The sequence below is a fragment of the Taudactylus pleione genome, unplaced genomic scaffold (genome assembly GCF_031769625.1).
Source record: "Taudactylus pleione unplaced genomic scaffold, aTauple2 ptg000027l, whole genome shotgun sequence".
Classification (NCBI taxonomy): Eukaryota; Metazoa; Chordata; class Amphibia; order Anura; family Myobatrachidae; genus Taudactylus; species Taudactylus pleione.
The window spans coordinates 2039308-2058611 of record NW_028284429.1 but is presented as its reverse complement, the minus strand read 5'-3'; the positions used below and the strand labels follow the sequence as shown (position 1 = coordinate 2058611).

Sequence of the window (19304 nt, the reverse complement as noted above, 5' to 3'; positions counted from 1 at the left end):
AATATAACTTAAGAGGTTCGGCAAGTACATAAAGTATTAAAGGGCGTAAATCCAGTGAGGAGCTTTTACACTTCTAGGCAGGACTGGGAACTGAAGATCAATGCAGGGAACTCATCAATCTTTGGGTATCGGTACTAGCACAAATTTGTACCTATGCAGGAAAATCTGATATATCGGAGGCACTGACTATTAGGTACCGATATAGGCACCAATCTTATTTCCCACAGAATTTACAACATCATTTCTCATACAGCCATTTAACTTTTTCCATTAAAGGTTATGAAATGATGGACTCCAGTGGTGAAAATCCTGATGAAAAGCATGGACTTAGAGGCCAGAGGTCTCTACAAGGTGGAATGTTAGATAAGCTAGCCAATCATTTTGAATCATCCACCCTGCTGTGCACAGAGGGCCTGATTCAGACCCGGTCGCAAGCGCTGAGCGCTCGCAACCGGGTCGATGTTTGCCCACTGGGCATGCGCTCGACAGAGCCGGGTCTGTTGTACGCATGCGCGAGACCCGGCTAGCGATGGGTGCTCCGTCGCTCCGGGTCTCGCACCAAAGGGGGCGAGCTGTCGATGGTGATTGACAGCTCGCCCCGTTTGGTATGCGGGCGGAGGGGGTGGCTGGCCAAACGGAGGCGTTCCCGAAGGAACACCTGCCGTTTGGGGCGGCCCCACTGACATCACCAGTGATGTCAGTGGGAGAGCTTCCGGCTCTATTAGAGCCGGAAGCTCTCTGGGGCTTGCGGCCACGAGACCCTACCACAAGGGTCTCGTCGCAAGCCCGATGGTCGCGATGGTCTTGACCATCGCGACCATCAACCTGGCCGCTCGCTATAGCTATGGGTGGTCGCCCACAAGCTATGCGAGTGGTCAGGAGGCCGCTCCAAAAAAAAAAAAAACGCCCAGATTCAGAGCGTCCGGCTCTCAATCAGGCCCAGAGTCCATTACAGAACCGCCTGCACAGAGGGACGATTCATAGATATGCGTTACCATCAGGTTAGCGCACATCTCCGATGCCACACTGCACATGTGCAGATCTCGCACGCAGTGCCGCGGTCACCACAGCCTGATTGGGACCGCTCGGGGGCGGGGCAGGGCCAGCGTTGGGGAGCAGATACAAGATTGGGGCGTGTCCCTCTGCGACTGCACGAGGTCTTGCAGACCCTGACAGAAGCCCATCAGCAGGTTAGTACACACACCATCTATTATTCCTGACAATATGTGAAAAAACCATAAACCACAAAAGAGCGCATATCGTTTTTTTTAATAACATCTGAATGATTTTACTGTTGTATGGAGGAGGCAAAATCCTGAGATGTTTGCAGATAACGTATCTGCTTTCATACAATGTGAGCGTCATACAGCGCTGGTTATAGCCACCTCTTCTTACATCTCCCCGTTAATAAAGAAGTATTGTGGTTGTGCTGGTTATACGGGTTCTTTTATTGCCATGTAGGATTCCGATAACTAATGCAAATCATTGAAAAAAGCTTAAATAACATAAAATATTTCATATGACTGCATGCGAGACGGCTCCCGTGTGCACGTCCACAGCGATTGGCCCGGTACAGCGATAGGTTAACCCTCATAGCTCCAGGCCATTATGGCCGCAGCCCCGGCGATATTTACTGGATAAATTACAGCAACCGGTGATGTGTTTTTTTCTTTATTGCTGCAATTAGTAAAACCACCAATAAATCAGTCCTTAGCGGCACAGACTGATCAGCTGCCATCACCTACAGACAAATACACATTAAACAGGTATAACTATAAGATGAGGAGCACTCTGCACTGCCTCCATCCATACTAGTGAGAGATGGCCACCTCTAGGACCCGCCACGGTTCTGGCAGGAGTTCTGACCTCCGACATGCGCTACTACGCGGATTCCCCACGCATCTTTCTCCTCGGGGGCCGTGTTAAGAGGACGCGCCCTGAGACTCTCCCCCGGCGTTTCTGCCATACAAGGCCACACAGATGGCCCAAACATCCTGCACCACCACCGCATGTCTAGTGGAGCACAGCGCCACACACCACTAGGGTGTATGCTCCGATGCCACCTAGTGCACTACAACACCCAGCAGACCCAATCGCTCCAGGCTGCATCCAATACCCAGTTATATTGTACCTGCCAAATTCCTGTGTCTACAGCCACCTGTATCTCTGCCTGGTTAATAACCCTAATAACTGGCATAGCCAACTGCCACCAGCTCTTCACCAATCCAGCACCCACCATCAGTACTCCCAGGGCTCAGAGTATTGTTAAGAGCCATAACTCTGCTAATAGGTTACGGACAAAGTGTCCTAACCCTGGTCACACTGCTTGTAATTATAATAATAATAGACACAATAAGAACAGTAACAGCAGAGGGAGAAACCATTCACATTTACATGCCTGAATGACATTAGCCGACCTCTGTGCCAGGTATAGATATTCACGAGCATTAATGTGTGCCCCCCATGTACCGGCAGGGGCATGCTCAGTGCGCCCCCCCCATGTACCGGCAGGGGCATGCTCAGTGCGCCCCCCCATGTACCGGCAGGGGCATGCTCAGTGCGCCCCCCAATGTAGGAACAGCATAAAGAATGGACTTTCCATTTTCTCTACAAACTGGCAGCAATGCAGCGTTTCCCTGGAACCCGAGGACTGGGCTGAAAAGCTGGTCTATGAGGCGATGATCTATATCAGGGGTTCCCAACCAGGGTCCTCCAGGCACACTAACAGTCCAGGTTTTAGGGATAGCCATACATGAGCACAAGTGACTTAATTAGTACCTCAGTTATTTTGATGAAACCATGTGTGCACAATCATGGATATCCCTAAAACCAGGACTGTTAGTGTGCCTTGAGGACAGAGGTTGGGAATCACTGACCTATAGGAAGGGAGGTAATATATTTGGTGATGACTGTAGGATCTCCTGGCAGGGTGAGGCAGTGATACAGTCAGGCCGCCATTACGATGTGAGCATGGCTGGACGGACAGAGGTATGGGGAGGCATAAGGCTTCCTTACATACACTTTCTTCTCTTGAGTCTTGTGCACAGCATTCCCTATGGGATCTGTACAATACTCCAGTAACCAGACAATAGTATACTGTAACACAATGTGATTCTCATATATAAAAAAATGTTTTCTATGCGGATTCCTCCCCCCCTTTTTTTCCTTAACAAAGCTGCCCAGCATGGAATGTAGTTAGCAGACTGGCAGACGGGTGGCGCTGGTCTAAATCCCGACCGTGTAAACCCGACACAGGTTTTAAGATAGGTGTCGAAATACCGACGCCTATCTTAATCCCGCTGCTGAAATACAGACCGACACCATCCCGAACAAGGTAAACCGGGCACATTTTAGCTGTTAGCCGCATGGGGGGATTGGGGATGCCACAGGTCATAATACCGACAGTGGCATCCCGACTCCCATAGGGAAGAAAGGCAAGTATTTTACTAACCCCTACCCTAATACTCCCCGAACCTTAATCCTAACCCTCCCTCCCTACACACTAATCCTAACCTCCCCGTACCATAATCCTAACCCTCCATCCCTACACACTAATCCTAACCTCCCCGTACCATAATCCTAACCCTCCCTCCCTACACACTAATCCTAACCTCCCCGTACCATAATCCTAACCCTCCCTCCCTACACACTAATCCTAACCTCCCCGTACCATAATCCTAACCCTCCCTCCCTACACACTAATACTAACCTCCCCGTACCATAATCCTAACCCTCCCTACACATTAATCCTAACCCTCCCTCCCCGTACCATAATCCTAACCCTCCCTACACACTAATCCTTACCTCCTTGTACCATAATCCTAACCTCCCCGCACCATAATACTAACCCTCCCTCCCTACACACTAATCCTAACCTCCCCGTACCATAATCCTAACCCTCCCTACACACTAATCCTAACCTCCCCGTACCATAATCCTAACCCTCCCTCCCTACACACTAATCCTAACCTCCCCGTACCATAATCCTAACCCTCCCTCCCTACACACTAATCCTAACCTCCCCGTACCATAATACTAACCCTCCCTCCCTACACACTAATACTAACCTCCCCGTACCATAATCCTAACCCTCCCTACACATTAATCCTAACCCTCCCTCCCTCCACACTAATCCTAACCCTCCCTCCCCGTACCATAATCCTAAACCTCCCTACACACTAATCCTAACCCTCCCTCCCTACACACTAATCCTAACCCTCCCTCCCTACACACTAATACTAACCTCCCCGTACCATAATCCTAACCCTCCCTACACACTAATCCTAACCTCCTTGTACCATAATCCTAACCTCCCCGCACCATAATACTAACCCTCCCTCCCTACACACTAATCCTAACCTCCCCGTACCATAATCCTAACCCTCCCTACACACTAATCCTAACCTCCCCGTACCATAATCCTAACCCTCCCTCCCTACACACTAATCCTAACCTCCCCGTACCATAATCCTAACCCTCCCTCCCTACACACTAATCCTAACCTCCCTGTACCATAATACTAACCCTCCATCCCCGGTGCCTAACCCTAACCCCGCTACCAAACCCTAACCTCCCCCTAACACCCAGATACTTACCTTCGGGATGCCGACGGTCGGGATACTGGTGCCAGGACTCCGACCTGTCTGGATTTCGGCGCTGGTATTCAGACTATTGGCATTCCGCATGCTGGGATGCCGACTACATCCTGTGGGGAGTGTTAGGTTTAGGCAGCATAGTGGGATTTGGGTTAGGTTTAGGCACGAAGGGGGAAGGGTTAGGGTGCGTGGTGGGGAAAGTTAGTGTTAGGCTACAAGAAGGGAGGGTTAGGGTTAGTATCAAGACTGCCGGTATTACATACAGATTCCGTCCAGTATCTGTGGGCTACATGCAACAGCAGCCCGTATACAACATCAGCCCGTATTTACTACACATGCATATAAAATTATATATTGCTACATGGTGTGCTCCAGATACAAAGATATTTGCTCTTTCTTGTTTGCGTCCAACTCAGAATCAGGTCTAATGTGTGATAAAGGCAAAATATACGTAGTGAGAAAGGACCAGGTCAGCATAGATAACACTGATGATCTATACCTGCCCCCTTCTGTGTGAGGAGATACTGTCACAACACTGCAGATTCCCAGCGCATGAGAGCGATACCAATAGGGACTCTGGGGGAATGACCTCAATTATGAAATGTTTGTTCTTCCCGGTCCTATAATCAGGGCCATCATACGGTTCCTGTAATTAGGCTTCACCCCCACCCTTCTTCCCAGCAAATATTTGTACACACAGGTAACATTTCTGGGACATGTAACACTTTCCTGTTGGCTAAGTAACATATAATAATAATGTTTGCAGAGTATCTAGTGGTAAAATAATAAATAGCGGCGCACACAGGGGATCACTGCAGAAGAAGCAGCTTCCAGCCTGAGAGCACGGCTCAGACACTAGGTGAGTCACATGTATTATTACTAATAATGTACTTCTCTTATGTCATATATTAGAGCATATTATAATGGCCCCATTAGGCTTCATCACCAGCAAATGAGGAAAAACTCAGAAGGCAGCCAGAGACTCACAGCAATCTGGGTCCTGATACTTTATAGAACGTTTATTGCTCTAAAACACTGTTTCTCAAACACAGTCATCATGGAAGCCTAACAGTGCATGTTTTCCAGAACATCTAATTTGAGCACGTGTTAATTAACTAAACCAAAAAAAATATGAGATATGGTAAGAACTTACCCTTGTTATCTCTATTTCTACGAAGTCCATAGGGTTCCACAGGATACCTTGGGGTATAGGTGTGACGTCAGTCGCAGGGCACCAAAGAGTTAAGCTTTCAGCCTCCCAGGATGCACTAGGTCCCCCTCCTATACCCCGCCCCCGGGCCAAGGCACCTCAGTTAGTTACCAAGCCATAGGCCGGAGGAGGAGAAGGAAGAGAGAGAACAAAGATCTGGACACATACAAGAATCACATTCTCACCAGAGGGAGACGGAAAACCGGTGACCAGAGCAAAGCCCATCTGCAGCACAGGTGCGACAGGGCGGGAGTCCTGTGGAACCCTATGGACTTCGTAGAAATAGAGATAACAAGGGTAAGTTCTTACCATATCTCATATTTTCTACTTCAGGGTCCATAGGGTATCCACAGGATACCTTGGGGATGTCCCAAAGCAGTATCCTTTAAGGGTGGGGACGCTCCTGTGCAGAAAGGAGAATCCGCCGCCCGAAGGAAGCATCCTGAGAGGCGAAGGTGTCAAACCTGTAATACCTCACGAAGGTATGGACAGAAGACCACGTAGCAGCCTTGCAGATCTGAACTGCCGAGGCACCACGTCGAGCTGCCCACGAAGGACCCACAGACCTAGTGGAATGAGCCTTCAGAGAAGGAGGGACCGGTAGGCCTTCATGAAGATAAGCTTCAGAAATAGCCATACGGATCCAGGCTGCCAAAGTTTGCTTTGAAGCAGGCCAACCCTTTTTACAGAAGCCATAGAGGACAACAAAGCGTCCGACTTCCTAAACAAAGAAGTGCGGTCAACATAAGTCCTTAAGGCCCGCACAACATCCAAAGAGGCCTCACCCACGGAAAGACCCGGTGAGTTAAAGGCCGGAACAACTATTTCCTCGTTAACATGAAACTGGGAAACAACTTTGGGAAGAAACTTGGGCCGAGTGCGGAGCACTGCCCTGTTCCCATGAAAAACCAAGAAAGGGGGTCTACAAGAAAGAGCCCCTAACTCAGAAACACGTCTGGCTGAAGCAACGGCCAGAAGGAAAACAGTCTTAGCTGTTAGCCATTTAATATCCACTGAGCCCAGTGGTTCAAACGGCGGTCCTTGGAGAGCCCTCAGGACCACAGCCAAATCCCAAGGCGCCACAGGTGGAACAAAGGGCGGCTGAATACGGAGAACACCTTGCATAAAGGTGCGCACATCCGGGATTGTAGCAATCCTACGGTGAAACCAGACAGATAGGGCCGAAACCTGTACCTTCAAAGAAGCAAGGCGAAGCCCATGATCTAGTCCCGCTTGCAGGAAGGCGAGAATCCGAGACAGACGAAACTCCCGCGGTGCATAACCTCTCGGTCGACACCACTGGAAGAACATATGCCACACGCGATGGTATATCCTCGCGGAAGACGGTTTCCGAGCTCGTAACATGGTACGCACCACAGAGCTGGAAAACCCCCAGGACCTCAGCATGGCCGTCTCAACAGCCACGCCGCCAAAGACAGCCGAGTCAGGTCCGGGTGAAGACAAGGACCCTGAGACAGAAGGTCCGGTCGTAGCGGCAACCGCAGAGGACTGTCCACGGACAGACCCTGAAGGTCTGAGAACCAGTGCCGTCTGGGCCACGCGGGAGCTATCAACAGGAGCGTCCCTCCTTCCTGTTTGAATTTCCGGATTACCCGTGGAAGAAGGGAGACCGGAGGGAACAGGTATGCGAACCTGAACGTCCACCGGACGGACAGAGCATCCACCAGAGACGCCCCTTCGTCTCTTGTGCGAGACCCGTACACCGGCAACTTGTTGTTGTGCCGGGACACCATGAGGTCGATTTCTGGAAGACCCCACCTGTCCACCAGTAGTTGAAAAACGTCCGGGTGCAGGGACCATTCCCCTGGATGAACGTCCTGGCGACTTAGAAAGTCTGCCTCCCAATTTAGCACTCCCGGGATGAAGACCGCTGATATGGCCGGAAGATTGCGCTCCGCCCAAACCAGGATCCGAGAGACCTCTACGAGAGCCGCCCGACTGCGAGTTCCTCCTTGCCTGTTTATGTAGGCCACGGTGGTAGCATTGTCCGACTGGACCTGCACCGGGTGACCCTGGAGAAACCGCTGTGCCTGCAGGAGAGCATTGAAGACCGCACGGAGTTCCAAGATATTTATTGGAAGCTCCGCTTCTGTCGGTGTCCACCTGCCCTGGAACAAGTGTGGACCCGAAACTGCTCCCCAGCCCCGAAGACTGGCGTCCGTTGTCAACAGGACCCAATTTGGAACCCAGAACGGACGTCCCTTGTTGAGGTGGGTCGTCTTTAACCACCACGCAAGGGACAGGCGAACCTCCGGGGTGAGCACAATCGTCTGGAACTTCAGAGACTGAGGCAGCCCGTTCCACTTGGACAGGATCAGGTGCTGCAGAGGTCTGGAGTGAAACTGGGCGTATTCCACCATGTCGAACACCGACACCATGGAGCCCAGTAACCTCATCGCCGAGTGTAAGGACACCCGGCGGCTGTGCAGACAACTGCGCACCCTTGACTGTAAAGCAGAGATCTTGTCCTCCGTCACGAAGATCCTTTGCTGTCCCGAGTCCAATAAGGCTCCAAGATGCAGAATCCTCCGAGACGGGATTAGAGTGGACTTCTGCCAGTTGATTAGCCAGCCGTGCCATTGCAGCAGTGCAATGGTCAGGTCCAAGTGGTGTAACAGGAGCTCTGGAGATCCTGCCACCAATAACAGGTCGTCCAAGTACGGCAACATGCGGACTCCTTGCAGCCGCAGAGAAGCCGCCATGACCGCCATAGCGTCCTGTAAGTTCAATGACACCATGTAGTCCCCAGGTTCCAGCGCCAGAATGATGGACCGTAGGGTCTCCATCCGAAACTTCGGGACCCGCAAAGACTTGTTGAGTGCTTTGAGGTTGAGAATCGGACGATATGACCCATTGGGTTTCTGTACCAAAAAAAGATTTGAATAGAAACCCTGGCCCCTCTGGGAGAATGGAACAGGCACTATAACTCCAGCCTGGAGCATAGTGTGCAATACCTTCCGCAGCTCCGTAGCCTTGTTCCGGTCTGATGGTAGACCCGTGGTGAAGAATCGAGCCGGGGGTCTGTGCCGGAAGGAGAGGGCGTACCCGTGAGAGACCACCTCCAGAACCCAAGTGTCTGTCGTAGTGAACGACCAACACCGGGAGAACTGCAGCAGGCGGCCTCCCACCCTGGGATCCCCCAAGGGGAGACCCGGACCGTCAGGCCGCAGGCTTGTCATCTGGCTTGGGGGCCGGACGTCTGGTACTCCATGCCTGTTTCCGGGGCTTGACCGATTTCTTAGGGCCAGCCTGTCGAGGAAACGACTGTGGTTTGGGCCTGCCCTGGGCCCTAGATGACCGAAAGGACGATGGTCCAGAACCAGAAGGAGCAGCGGCCGACGGGAGACAAGCAGATTTGGCTGCCGCCAGCGTGGCCACAATCTTATCCAGATCCGGACCGAAAAGAACTTCTCCGGTAAACGGCAACGCTTCCAGACCTTTCTTGGATCTGCGTCCGCCTTCCAGGATCGCAGCCACAAGGTGCGACGAGCAGCTACCGCTGCTGAAGAAATTCTAGACACCAGAGTACTAATGTCTAGAGCCGCCTCGTTGATGTAGGTGGCCGAATCACGGAGATTGCCAATCAACTCCGCCTGTTCGGCCGGACAGTCGGATTCAAAAGAAGCCTCTAATGAATCCGCCCAGCGCTCCATCGCTCTGGCAACCCAGCAAATGGCCATAGCCGGCCGTGCTGCCCCCCCTGCAAGGGAATAAGCAGACTTCAGGCAGATTTCTACCTTGCGGTCCGTAGCATCCTTAAGGGAGGACATGGATGGCATCGGCAATGTGGCACTACGGACAAGACGGGTCACGTGAGAATCCACCTGTGGAGGGGATTCACACTTAGCAAAATAATTATCCGCGAACGGATAAGCCACCGCCAGGCGTCTCTGCGGCTGGTATCTTTTGCCAGGTTGTTTCCACGCCTCCTCTAAATGGTCCACCAACTGACCCGAAAGAGGAAAGACTGTGGCATCGCCCTTCACATCTTTGAAAAAGGCATACTTAGATTTAGCCGCTGGGGGAACTTCGTCCTCAATCACCAAGGCTGTGCGGACCGCCCGAATAAGTCCAGGAATATATACTTTGGACTTAGCATCAGCGTCCTTAGTATGGAAAGGTTCCTGATCGTAAGGATCCAGAATCTCCCCATCATCAGACGTCCCTTCGTCATCCTCATAAGGAGCGGACAGAGACGCCACCGGCCTTTTATGAGGCCGCATCACAGACTCCCCTTGCAACACATCCGACAAGTGCTGTACAGAACTCGTCAGGGAGTTAACCCACGCTGGCTCCTGAGAACCCGGGAGCGGGGAAATAGGGAGACTGTGGGGTACCACCAATTGTCGTGGGAACCCCTGCATGGGTGACGACACCACAGACTGCTGGGACAAACCCATCGGAGTAAACGCGGGCTGCGGAGCTAACTGGCCCACTAAAGCTGTTAACGCCTGAGCGAAACAAGCCCAGGGCGGCTCCTGTACCGGTGCTGTAACCGTAATAGGCCGCGCCATGGACAAACACTGCCGGCAAAGGCCCTCCGCGCTACCCTCCCCCTCCGCTAACGGTACTTTGCACGTGGTACACTGTAGCCGGAGGGGAAAATCACTTTCAGACATGATGGCACCACGTATGTGACCTCTCTCACCAATTAAGTATTAAATAGGCGAGAGACCACCCTGCAGCACCGCACCGCAAGGGCTTTAGCAGAAAGAACAGGGACAGTAATAAAGCTGACAGTTTAGAGAAGAAAAGTTACAGGCAGCGCTAGCACAGTCACATACAATGCAGAGAAATAACAATTCCTGCACTAACAGCGCTGATCACTCAACTACACAGACACAGGGCCTGGTAGGACACAGCGCTGCATACACAGACCTGAGCCACAGCGGAGGAGAGGTATGCGGGGGGACCCAGACCACGATGCTTCCTTCCAGACTTCCAGCAGCGTTCACCATGCGTTGCAGAGAAGATGGCCGCCGAGGAGCAGAGAGAAGCTGGCCTGGGGGAGGAGCGCTGACACAGGACCAGTCAGCACAGTGCAGAGAGGGCTGTGTGCAGCGGGGGAGGCGCCGGCTGTGAGACAGGGAAGGCGCGCTCCCCTGGCATGCATTTAACCCCTGGGACGCCGCAGCGCTACCGCTCTGCTGCGGTCCGCTGTCCCAGGGGGTAGTGGAAGCGCAGGTTGGTCGCCTGGCTCCACGCTGCAGCCAGTCCCCAGGGAGCCCCCTGCCTGGGGACTTAGGACCATGTGATCAGCGGGGACCCACCGCGGAACCCCGCTGCTTACCTCTGTCCCCCTTGAATCCGGCCATGGTCCGGAGCATCTGGGGTCACCGCTAGCTGTGACCCCAGACGCCCACCAGCATCCCCGGATCAGTACCGGCGTTCTGGTACCGGCGGGGTGTAGGGAAGACAGCATGGACGTCAGGACTGACTGTCCATGCTGTTCATCCAGATGTGCAGCCACAGCTGCATGAAGAAAAAGCTTCAGGGGCTCTTCTAGCCCCCACTCCAACAGGTGCACCCGACTCCGGCCGGGCACCAAACTAAACTGAGGTGCCTTGGCCCGGGGGCGGGGTATAGGAGGGGGACCTAGTGCATCCTGGGAGGCTGAAAGCTTAACTCTTTGGTGCCCTGCGACTGACGTCACACCTATACCCCAAGGTATCCTGTGGATACCCTATGGACCCTGAAGTAGAAATACACGTTACTAATTATTCCTCAGCATTCCATGAAAACACGCACTGTCAGGGTTCTATGAGGACTGCCTGAGATATACTGCTCTAGAAGCAAATGGCTATACCACACCATCCCGAAATACTAAACCGGACGTTATCCTCATGGGGATTTAGGGAGGTTCCCAGTGACAGAAGTGGGATAGCACAGCCTCCTGCTCTGTAAATGGTGGCTCCTACATAAGATGGCAGTGCCTGGGGGCACCTCTCCTATTTGGGGTGGCAGTGCCTGTGGGCACCTATTTGGGATGGCAGTGCCAAGGGACACTTATTTGGGATGGCAGTGCCAGGGGGTATCTGTTTGGAAAGGCAGTGCCAGGGGGCACATCTATTTGGGATGGCAGTGCCTGAGGGCACATCTGAGATGGCAGTGCCTGGGGGCACAGCATTGATCACAAACAATTGTTTAGATCTCCCCACTTCACCACCTCTTCTCTGCAGTCAGTCCCTGACAAAAAGGGGGATCATCATGTACAGAGAAGAGAGATGATCAGGAAGCTAATTAATGGCTTATAGCAATATGTGTCATACACTCCTGCCAGCTCCAGCACGTTGCCCTACCTTTGCCCCTGTATATCCTGATACCCAGACTGCGCTGTGACATTACTGTGTGGGTACTTATGCTACGGTCTGCGTGTTTTTACATTGACACTGATTACACATGACCGTGAAATGTTGTGTTTACCTTGTAAGGTGCTGTGTACACTTCGTGGCAAATGATTACTAAAAGTTAGTATAAATACAATATAAACATGTATATATAAATATATATAAAATTACATATTTATTTATTATATGTAGTGTTTGTGTGTGTCAGTGGTTAGCACTGTTATCTTACACAACTGGGGTCATGGGTTTGATTCCAGCCAAAGCAGCATCTGTGTAGAGTTTGTAATGTTGTCCAGTGCTCCAGTCTCCTCCCACAGTACATAAAGGTAGATGAAATGGCTGTATATAAAGTGGACTGTCAGCCCCAGTGAGGCAATGGCTGGTATGAATGATACATCATACATGTGGATGCCTAACCCTAAGTCCCCCCCGAGAGCCCTAAACCTAACCCTCCCCCGCCGCGGCTGTCCGCAGCGGCGCTTGGCATCCCTTCGATTGGGATGCCCGGAGCCGGTCTCCCGGCATCGGTAAAATGACAGGTGTCTAGAATTAGACGCCTGTCATTTAACCCTCGCCGGGATAAAGCAGTCGGGAAGCCGGCTGTCGGGCTTACGTCCGCCGGCTTTCCGATTGCATACCGTATAAACTCCACAGCAGTTACATGCTCTGTTATGGTTAGATGGACACACTGGCAGGGATCATACGTTGCTATCAGTGAAACACATAAAACAGGTTTGGAAGTGTTATCATTCCTTCTCATGTGATAAGGACCAGACAACAGCTGGCAGATGAAGTTACCTTTCTATTCCCGCAGATCAGAGAAAAGCCGCCGATTCCCAATGAAGGGTCCGGTCCTCCTGCTGTTGATATCTCTTGCTGTGGCTGAGGCGCAGTTTCAATGGATGACAGACAGTGGCAGATTTATTAAAGATGCCGCTCAAGGTATGTAGTTATTGCAGAGATATAATGGTGCATGTGCGTCCCCTGTCTGACATGTGCAGAGGAGTCATTGGTAAAGGCCAACAAGTATTCTACGATGTTCCACAATCCCATGGCCACTGGGGGCGCTGTTGCACCAAATTTTGCGATTAGTAATTTATATTGGACCTTGGCCAATTAAGGATGACAACAACCACCTCAAACAAACGCAAATACGCAGAGGAATGAGGTTCTCTGCGCAGAGTGTTTTGCTGAATGATTCATGCAACAAAAAACATCTAGTCCTGTCCATAAACTGCATATATTTCCCCATAATCTAACATCTGTATCTTTGTACTGTAGGTTACCAGCATTGCTAAGTAGAGGTGTGTACATCTGTAGACACACAAGGCTGGGTACACACTAGGCGATCCGCCAATGTGATGGCACAATATATCTGGCAGTCGGTACACACTGCACAATACGGTGAACGACCGCCCGATATATCCTTCACTTGTGCCACTCACCTTCCTGGCGTCGGCAGCTGGGGAGCTCCATCGATCGGGCATGCACGGCCGACGGAATGACCCAGATGTTGGTGCACAGGAACGAGCATAGTGCGTACACACTACACGACACAGATGATATGTTGTTACAATTCGTCATATCGTCCAAAGAGTCGTCTAGTGTGTACCCAGCAATAAGAACACTGGTACAAAGGGAAAAGGAAAAAAAAAACAATGCAGTATGGCAACCAATCAGATGGTATCCTTTTTCTAGTGCAGTTTAGAGAATAAAAGCAAACATCTGATTGGTTGGTAAGCACACCACCACCTAGGACCCTTATAAATAGCGAGCAAGCGGCCCACGCTACCAGGGTGGACAGGGATAGGTGTATAGGGGAACAGTGAAGGAATCCACTTATAATTGCCTCCCCTGACACATTTCAGGCTCGTGGGACATGCTCAGGGCTTACACGGATATGAGAGACGCCAACTACAAAGGAGCCGACAAGTATTTCCATGCACGCGGTAACTATGATGCTGCGCAGAGAGGACCTGGCGGCAAGTGGGCATCTGAGGTTATAAGGTATGTAGTTCCTGGACGCAGCGAATGTCGCCCCTGTTACTGATGGGGTCTCCACTAAACTAGAGGAATGTGGAACTACAGATTAATGCTAAAAAATGCAAAATCATCCAGTTGGGTCTCAAAAACCCAAAGGCTAAATATAGTATCAAAGGTACTATAATGGCTACTCTCATAGGAGGAAAAGGATCTAGGAGTCACTATTTCATGTGACATAAAGGCAGGTAAGCAATGTAACAAAGCAATGAGAAAGGTGTCACATACTTGGTGCATAGGGAGAGGAATCAATAGCAGGAAGAAAGTAGTAACAACGCCACTGTATAGGTCATTGGTACGTCCTCATCTAGATACTGTGTTCAGTGCTGGAGGCCTTATCTCCAGAAGGATATAGACACATTAGAGACTGTAGAAAGAAGGGCAACTAAAATGGTGCAAGGTCTACACCACAAAACTTACCCAGAAATACTAAAAGATCTTATTATGTATAGTTTAGAGCAGAGAATGGAAGGGGGGGGACATGATAGACACTATCGCATAGATCAGGGGTTATAACAAGGTGCAGGAGGGAGACATTCCTCATAGGAAGAGATGTACTAGGACACGAGGACATGTACTGACACTGGGGGGACATGATAGACACTGTCACATATATCAGGGGATATAACAAGGTGCAGGAGGAGACATTCCTCATAGGAAGAGATGTACTAGGACACGAGGACATGTACTGACACTGGGGGACATGATAGACACTGTCACATAGATCAGGGGATATAACAAGGTACAGGAGGAGACATTCCTCATAGGAAGAGATGTACTAGGACACGAGGACATGCACTGACACTGGGGGACATGATAGACACTGTCACATATATCAGGGGATATAACAAGGTACAGGAGGAGACATTCCTCATAGGAAGAGATGTACTAGGACACGAGGACATGCACTGACACTGGGGGACATGATAGACACTGTCACATATATCAGGGGATATAACAAGGTGCAGGAGGGAGACATTCCTCATAGGAAGAGATGTACTAGGACACGAGGACATGCACTGACACTGGGGGACATGATAGACACTGTCACATATATCAGGGGATATAACAAGGTACAGGAGGAGACATTCCTCATAGGAAGAGATGTACTAGGACACGAGGACATGCACTGACACTGGGGGACATGATAGACACTGTCACATATATCAGGGGATATAACAAGGTGCAGGAGGAGACATTCCTCATAGGAAGAGATGGACTAGGACACGAGGACATGTACTGACACTGGGAGGACATGATAGACACTGTCACATATATCAGGGGATATAACAAGGTACAGGAGGAGACATTCCTCATAGGAAGAGATGTACTAGGACACGAGGACATGCACTGACACTGGGGGACATGATAGACACTGTCACATATATCAGGGGATATAACAAGGTACAGGAGGAGACATTCCTCATAGGAAGAGATGGACTAGGACACGAGGACATGCACTGACACTGGGGGGACATGATATACACTGTCACATATATCAGGGGATATAACAAGGTGCAGGAGGAGACATTCCTCATAGGAAGAGATGGACTAGGACACGAGGACATGCACTGACACTGGGGGACATGATAGACTCTCGCATATATCAGGGGATATAACAAGGTGCAGGAGGAGACATTCCTCATAGGAAGAGATGTACTAGGACACGAGGACATGTACTGACACTGGGAGGACATGATAGACACTGTCACATATATCAGGGGATATAACAAGGTACAGGAGGAGACATTCCTCATAGGAAGAGATGTACTAGGACACGAGGACATGTACTGACACTGGGGGGACATGATATACACTGTCACATATATCAGGGGATATAACAAGGTACAGGAGGAGACATTCCTCATAGGAAGAGATGTACTAGGACACGAGGACATGTACTGACACTGGGGGGAGGTTCAGGGGATATGTGAGGGAAAATGACCTAACAGAAAGGGTAGTGTATAAGTAGAATAGTCTATCAGAGGTGGTAGTGGCTAAGACAGTAGAGCAACTTAAACATGATTGGGATAGACATAAAGGATATACTTATAGAGAACTAAAGACCAAACAGGGTTTAGATTGCCAAAAGTGGCAAATGGCAGACTAGATGGGCCAAGTGGTTCCTATCTGCTGTCAAATTGCACACGGCCTGCAGCTTTTACTAAATATATTGCATTGCTTACTTCTGGCAGATGGTGATACCATAAAACATAGGAAGGAAAAGCAAAGCTTTATGTGACAACTACAGGAGGGATAATCAAGTCAATAAATTAGAAGTTGTCCGAAGTTGTCATACCGCTAGGAGCTCTTAGGCAATAACCAATGCTCCCTACATACAATGGGTATAAAGTCCCGGAGGATATCCCGACGCCGGCAGCCCGAAGGGAGAAGATCCCAACAGGGCAGGTAAGTATCCCTACCTCTCTCCCCCCCAACCCTCCCTTAGTGATGCCTAAGCCTAATCTCCCCCACAGGGGTGCCTAACCCTAACCCCCCCTTACCGCACCCTAAACCTACCCTCCCAGGGGGAGGCGTTTAACCCTAACCTCTCCCCCGGGGGTGCTTAACCCTAACCCTCCCCGCTAGGGGTGACTAACCCCCAACCTCCCCCCTACAAACCTAACCCTGCTACGCTCCCTAAAGCTAAATTCCCCCCCTCACGGCTAACGCTAAGCGCGCCCAGACTTAACTCATTTGGTCCGGCGTCCATGGATGTTACCTGCTAACACTGTGTATTACCAAGCAGAATAATATACATGAAACAGAATGGCCTATACCTAGCTAATATGTCCAGCATGTTTTCCTAGTTTATAGCGCGTTGTGAGGAGAAAGGTGCTTCTCTGAGCACAGTATGACTGACAGGGAGCAGCAACCCCAGCGCCTGTCAGCCATGATAGTCCCGCACAGCAATGAGGAACCAAGGTGCCACAGGAGCAGGGTATATAGCAATGTACGTGTGTGTGTGTGTGGGGGGGGGGGGGGGGTATATACACATCTTAGAGTATATGCCCACATTCAAAAATCTATAATGTAGAAGTTCCCAATAAATGTGAACAAAATGCCTCAGAAATGTAGTGTTCTCAGTATACGCTTTCCGTCTGTCCCCAGTGACGCCAGAGAATATGGACAGATGGCTGGAAGTAGCGGAAGAGGAAGGGAAGACAGCCTGGCCGATCAGAGAGCCAACCAATGGGGGCGCAGTGGAAAAGACCCTAATCACTTCCGTCCTAGTGGCCTGCCTGCTAAGTACTAACTCCCGAACCCTCCAATGACAGAGCAGACGGAGGACGACTCGTACAGCGTGATCCGCAACTACACCGACAGGAAGTGATGTCATCACTGTTCAAATGTATAAAAATAAAGAACATAATTGATCTTTATACTAATGATAGACAGTCTGCTATAAATAATGGATGAACATGTAGAGGATGGCCGAGGAGTACACACATTTAATGAAGCGTGTTACATCTATTATAGGAATGCCCAGTTTGCTTATCCGCCATTTAAAATAAACTATTAATAAAAACAAAATGACTATGGATCATAAAAGGTAGAATTGGTGTCCTGCCAGCCAGCGGAGATCAGCAGACTGTATTGTATCTCTCCTTTACCAAATCACAAACAGTCCTTACCGATGTCCAGACATTCAGTGCCTATTTCACTGGTGATGTACTAAAAGGAATGGCAGTCTGGTCTGCATGAACGGAATGGCAATTGGCTATTGTATATTTAAATGTGTGGAGAACTCAGATACCCAATAGACAGATTACTATCAATCTATATTACAGACTGTAGGTGCCTCTTACTGAAGCAACAAAACAAAAAGTCCCAATGGCTGCTTTCCCGACTTGTCCGCTTGTAAATACTCATTGCCCATAATCCGTCCACATTACTCAGCGCATTGATAGGCTGCAGTCACTGAATACTAATCCAGTGCACTACATGCTGCTTCCACTGCGTGTGAAAGAAAATGGTTTATAATCTATATAATAAGAGTGGATGGTTCAGTCCTGTCTCAGTCAAGCGCAGTGGGAGCTGGGGTGCGTAAGTATCGCAGCAGTCCAGGGGGATGGTGCTGGGGTGATCCACCAGGTCCAAATTAATAGTAATATAAGGGTTGTGGCTTCTCTGTGCAGATAAGACATGGAGGGAGAATAGTCTGCAGCTACACCTATTATATTGCTATATTATCTAGGTTATATTGTAAAATCCTACTGAGATACTACTGCTATATCTTCTACTAATATTTATCATAAAAACTCAGAGACCGCGTTCATTAATATAACTTTGCTGAGAGCACAAAGGGCCGCTACACGGGCCCGGCACAGGGCCGCTACACGGGCCCGGCACAGGGCCGCTACACGGGCCCGGCACAGGGCCGCTACACGGGCCCGGCACAGGGCCGCTACACGGGCCCGGCACAGGGCCGCTACACGGGCCCGGCATCAGTTGTCTAGTGGTTACCTCAAGTCTCGATGCTTGGGTTTGCTGCTCCCACCTGTTTTATACTGAGGTGGCCCTAATTGCGGTTCCACTACAAATGAGTACAGCTACAATAGTTCTGTGTAACCTGCCCTCAGACACAGGTGTATGCATCTCTGCATTGGTATAAAGCTCAGCAGATGATGGTGACTAGGGTGAGCTGACCCCAAAACAAATAATGAGGGAAGAAACCAGCGTTGTGCTCGGACACCAGGGTGCGCAATAAGTGACCGTCAATCTGCGGTGTCCGGCTGCTCCCTCCCTCTACACGGCCGATATCACTTGTAGTCAGCACATTTGACCTGTGAACACGCGCGTCTAACAATACATAGATTCTGTATCATTATATACATCCCGGCTATGTAAGAACAGAATAACTCAGGAGATTTCACAGAAATCAGCCAAAGGATATCGACGGCTGTAGCCTACAGTCCCCATTATCATCAATGCAGACTCCGGTCTCACCCCTATGTACAGTCCCAAACTCTCATAAGCTTTCTGAGCTTGGCCCCATTGGTTTACACCACCCTCGGATGGCAAAAACCATTTTATCTTACGATCCCTCTCCTTCAGCCTCCGAAACTGACACTGTGTTTCCCAGTAGTC

General features: G+C 50.3%; 2 protein-coding genes across 2 annotated transcripts in view; one reads left to right on the top strand and one right to left on the bottom strand.

The window, feature by feature from the left end:
• The window catches only part of SAAL1 (serum amyloid A like 1), an 84288-nt gene that overhangs the window by 49583 nt on the left and 15401 nt on the right, over positions 1-19304 (bottom strand). The gene's annotated exons all lie outside the window — the stretch shown is intronic.
• LOC148539140 (serum amyloid A protein-like) lies at positions 13013-17469 on the top strand. Its single transcript, XM_088451763.1, has 3 exons — positions 13013-13115; positions 14042-14180; positions 17325-17469. Exons 1-3 carry the CDS (start codon positions 13013-13015, stop codon positions 17467-17469), a joined length of 387 nt encoding a protein of 128 aa, XP_088307889.1.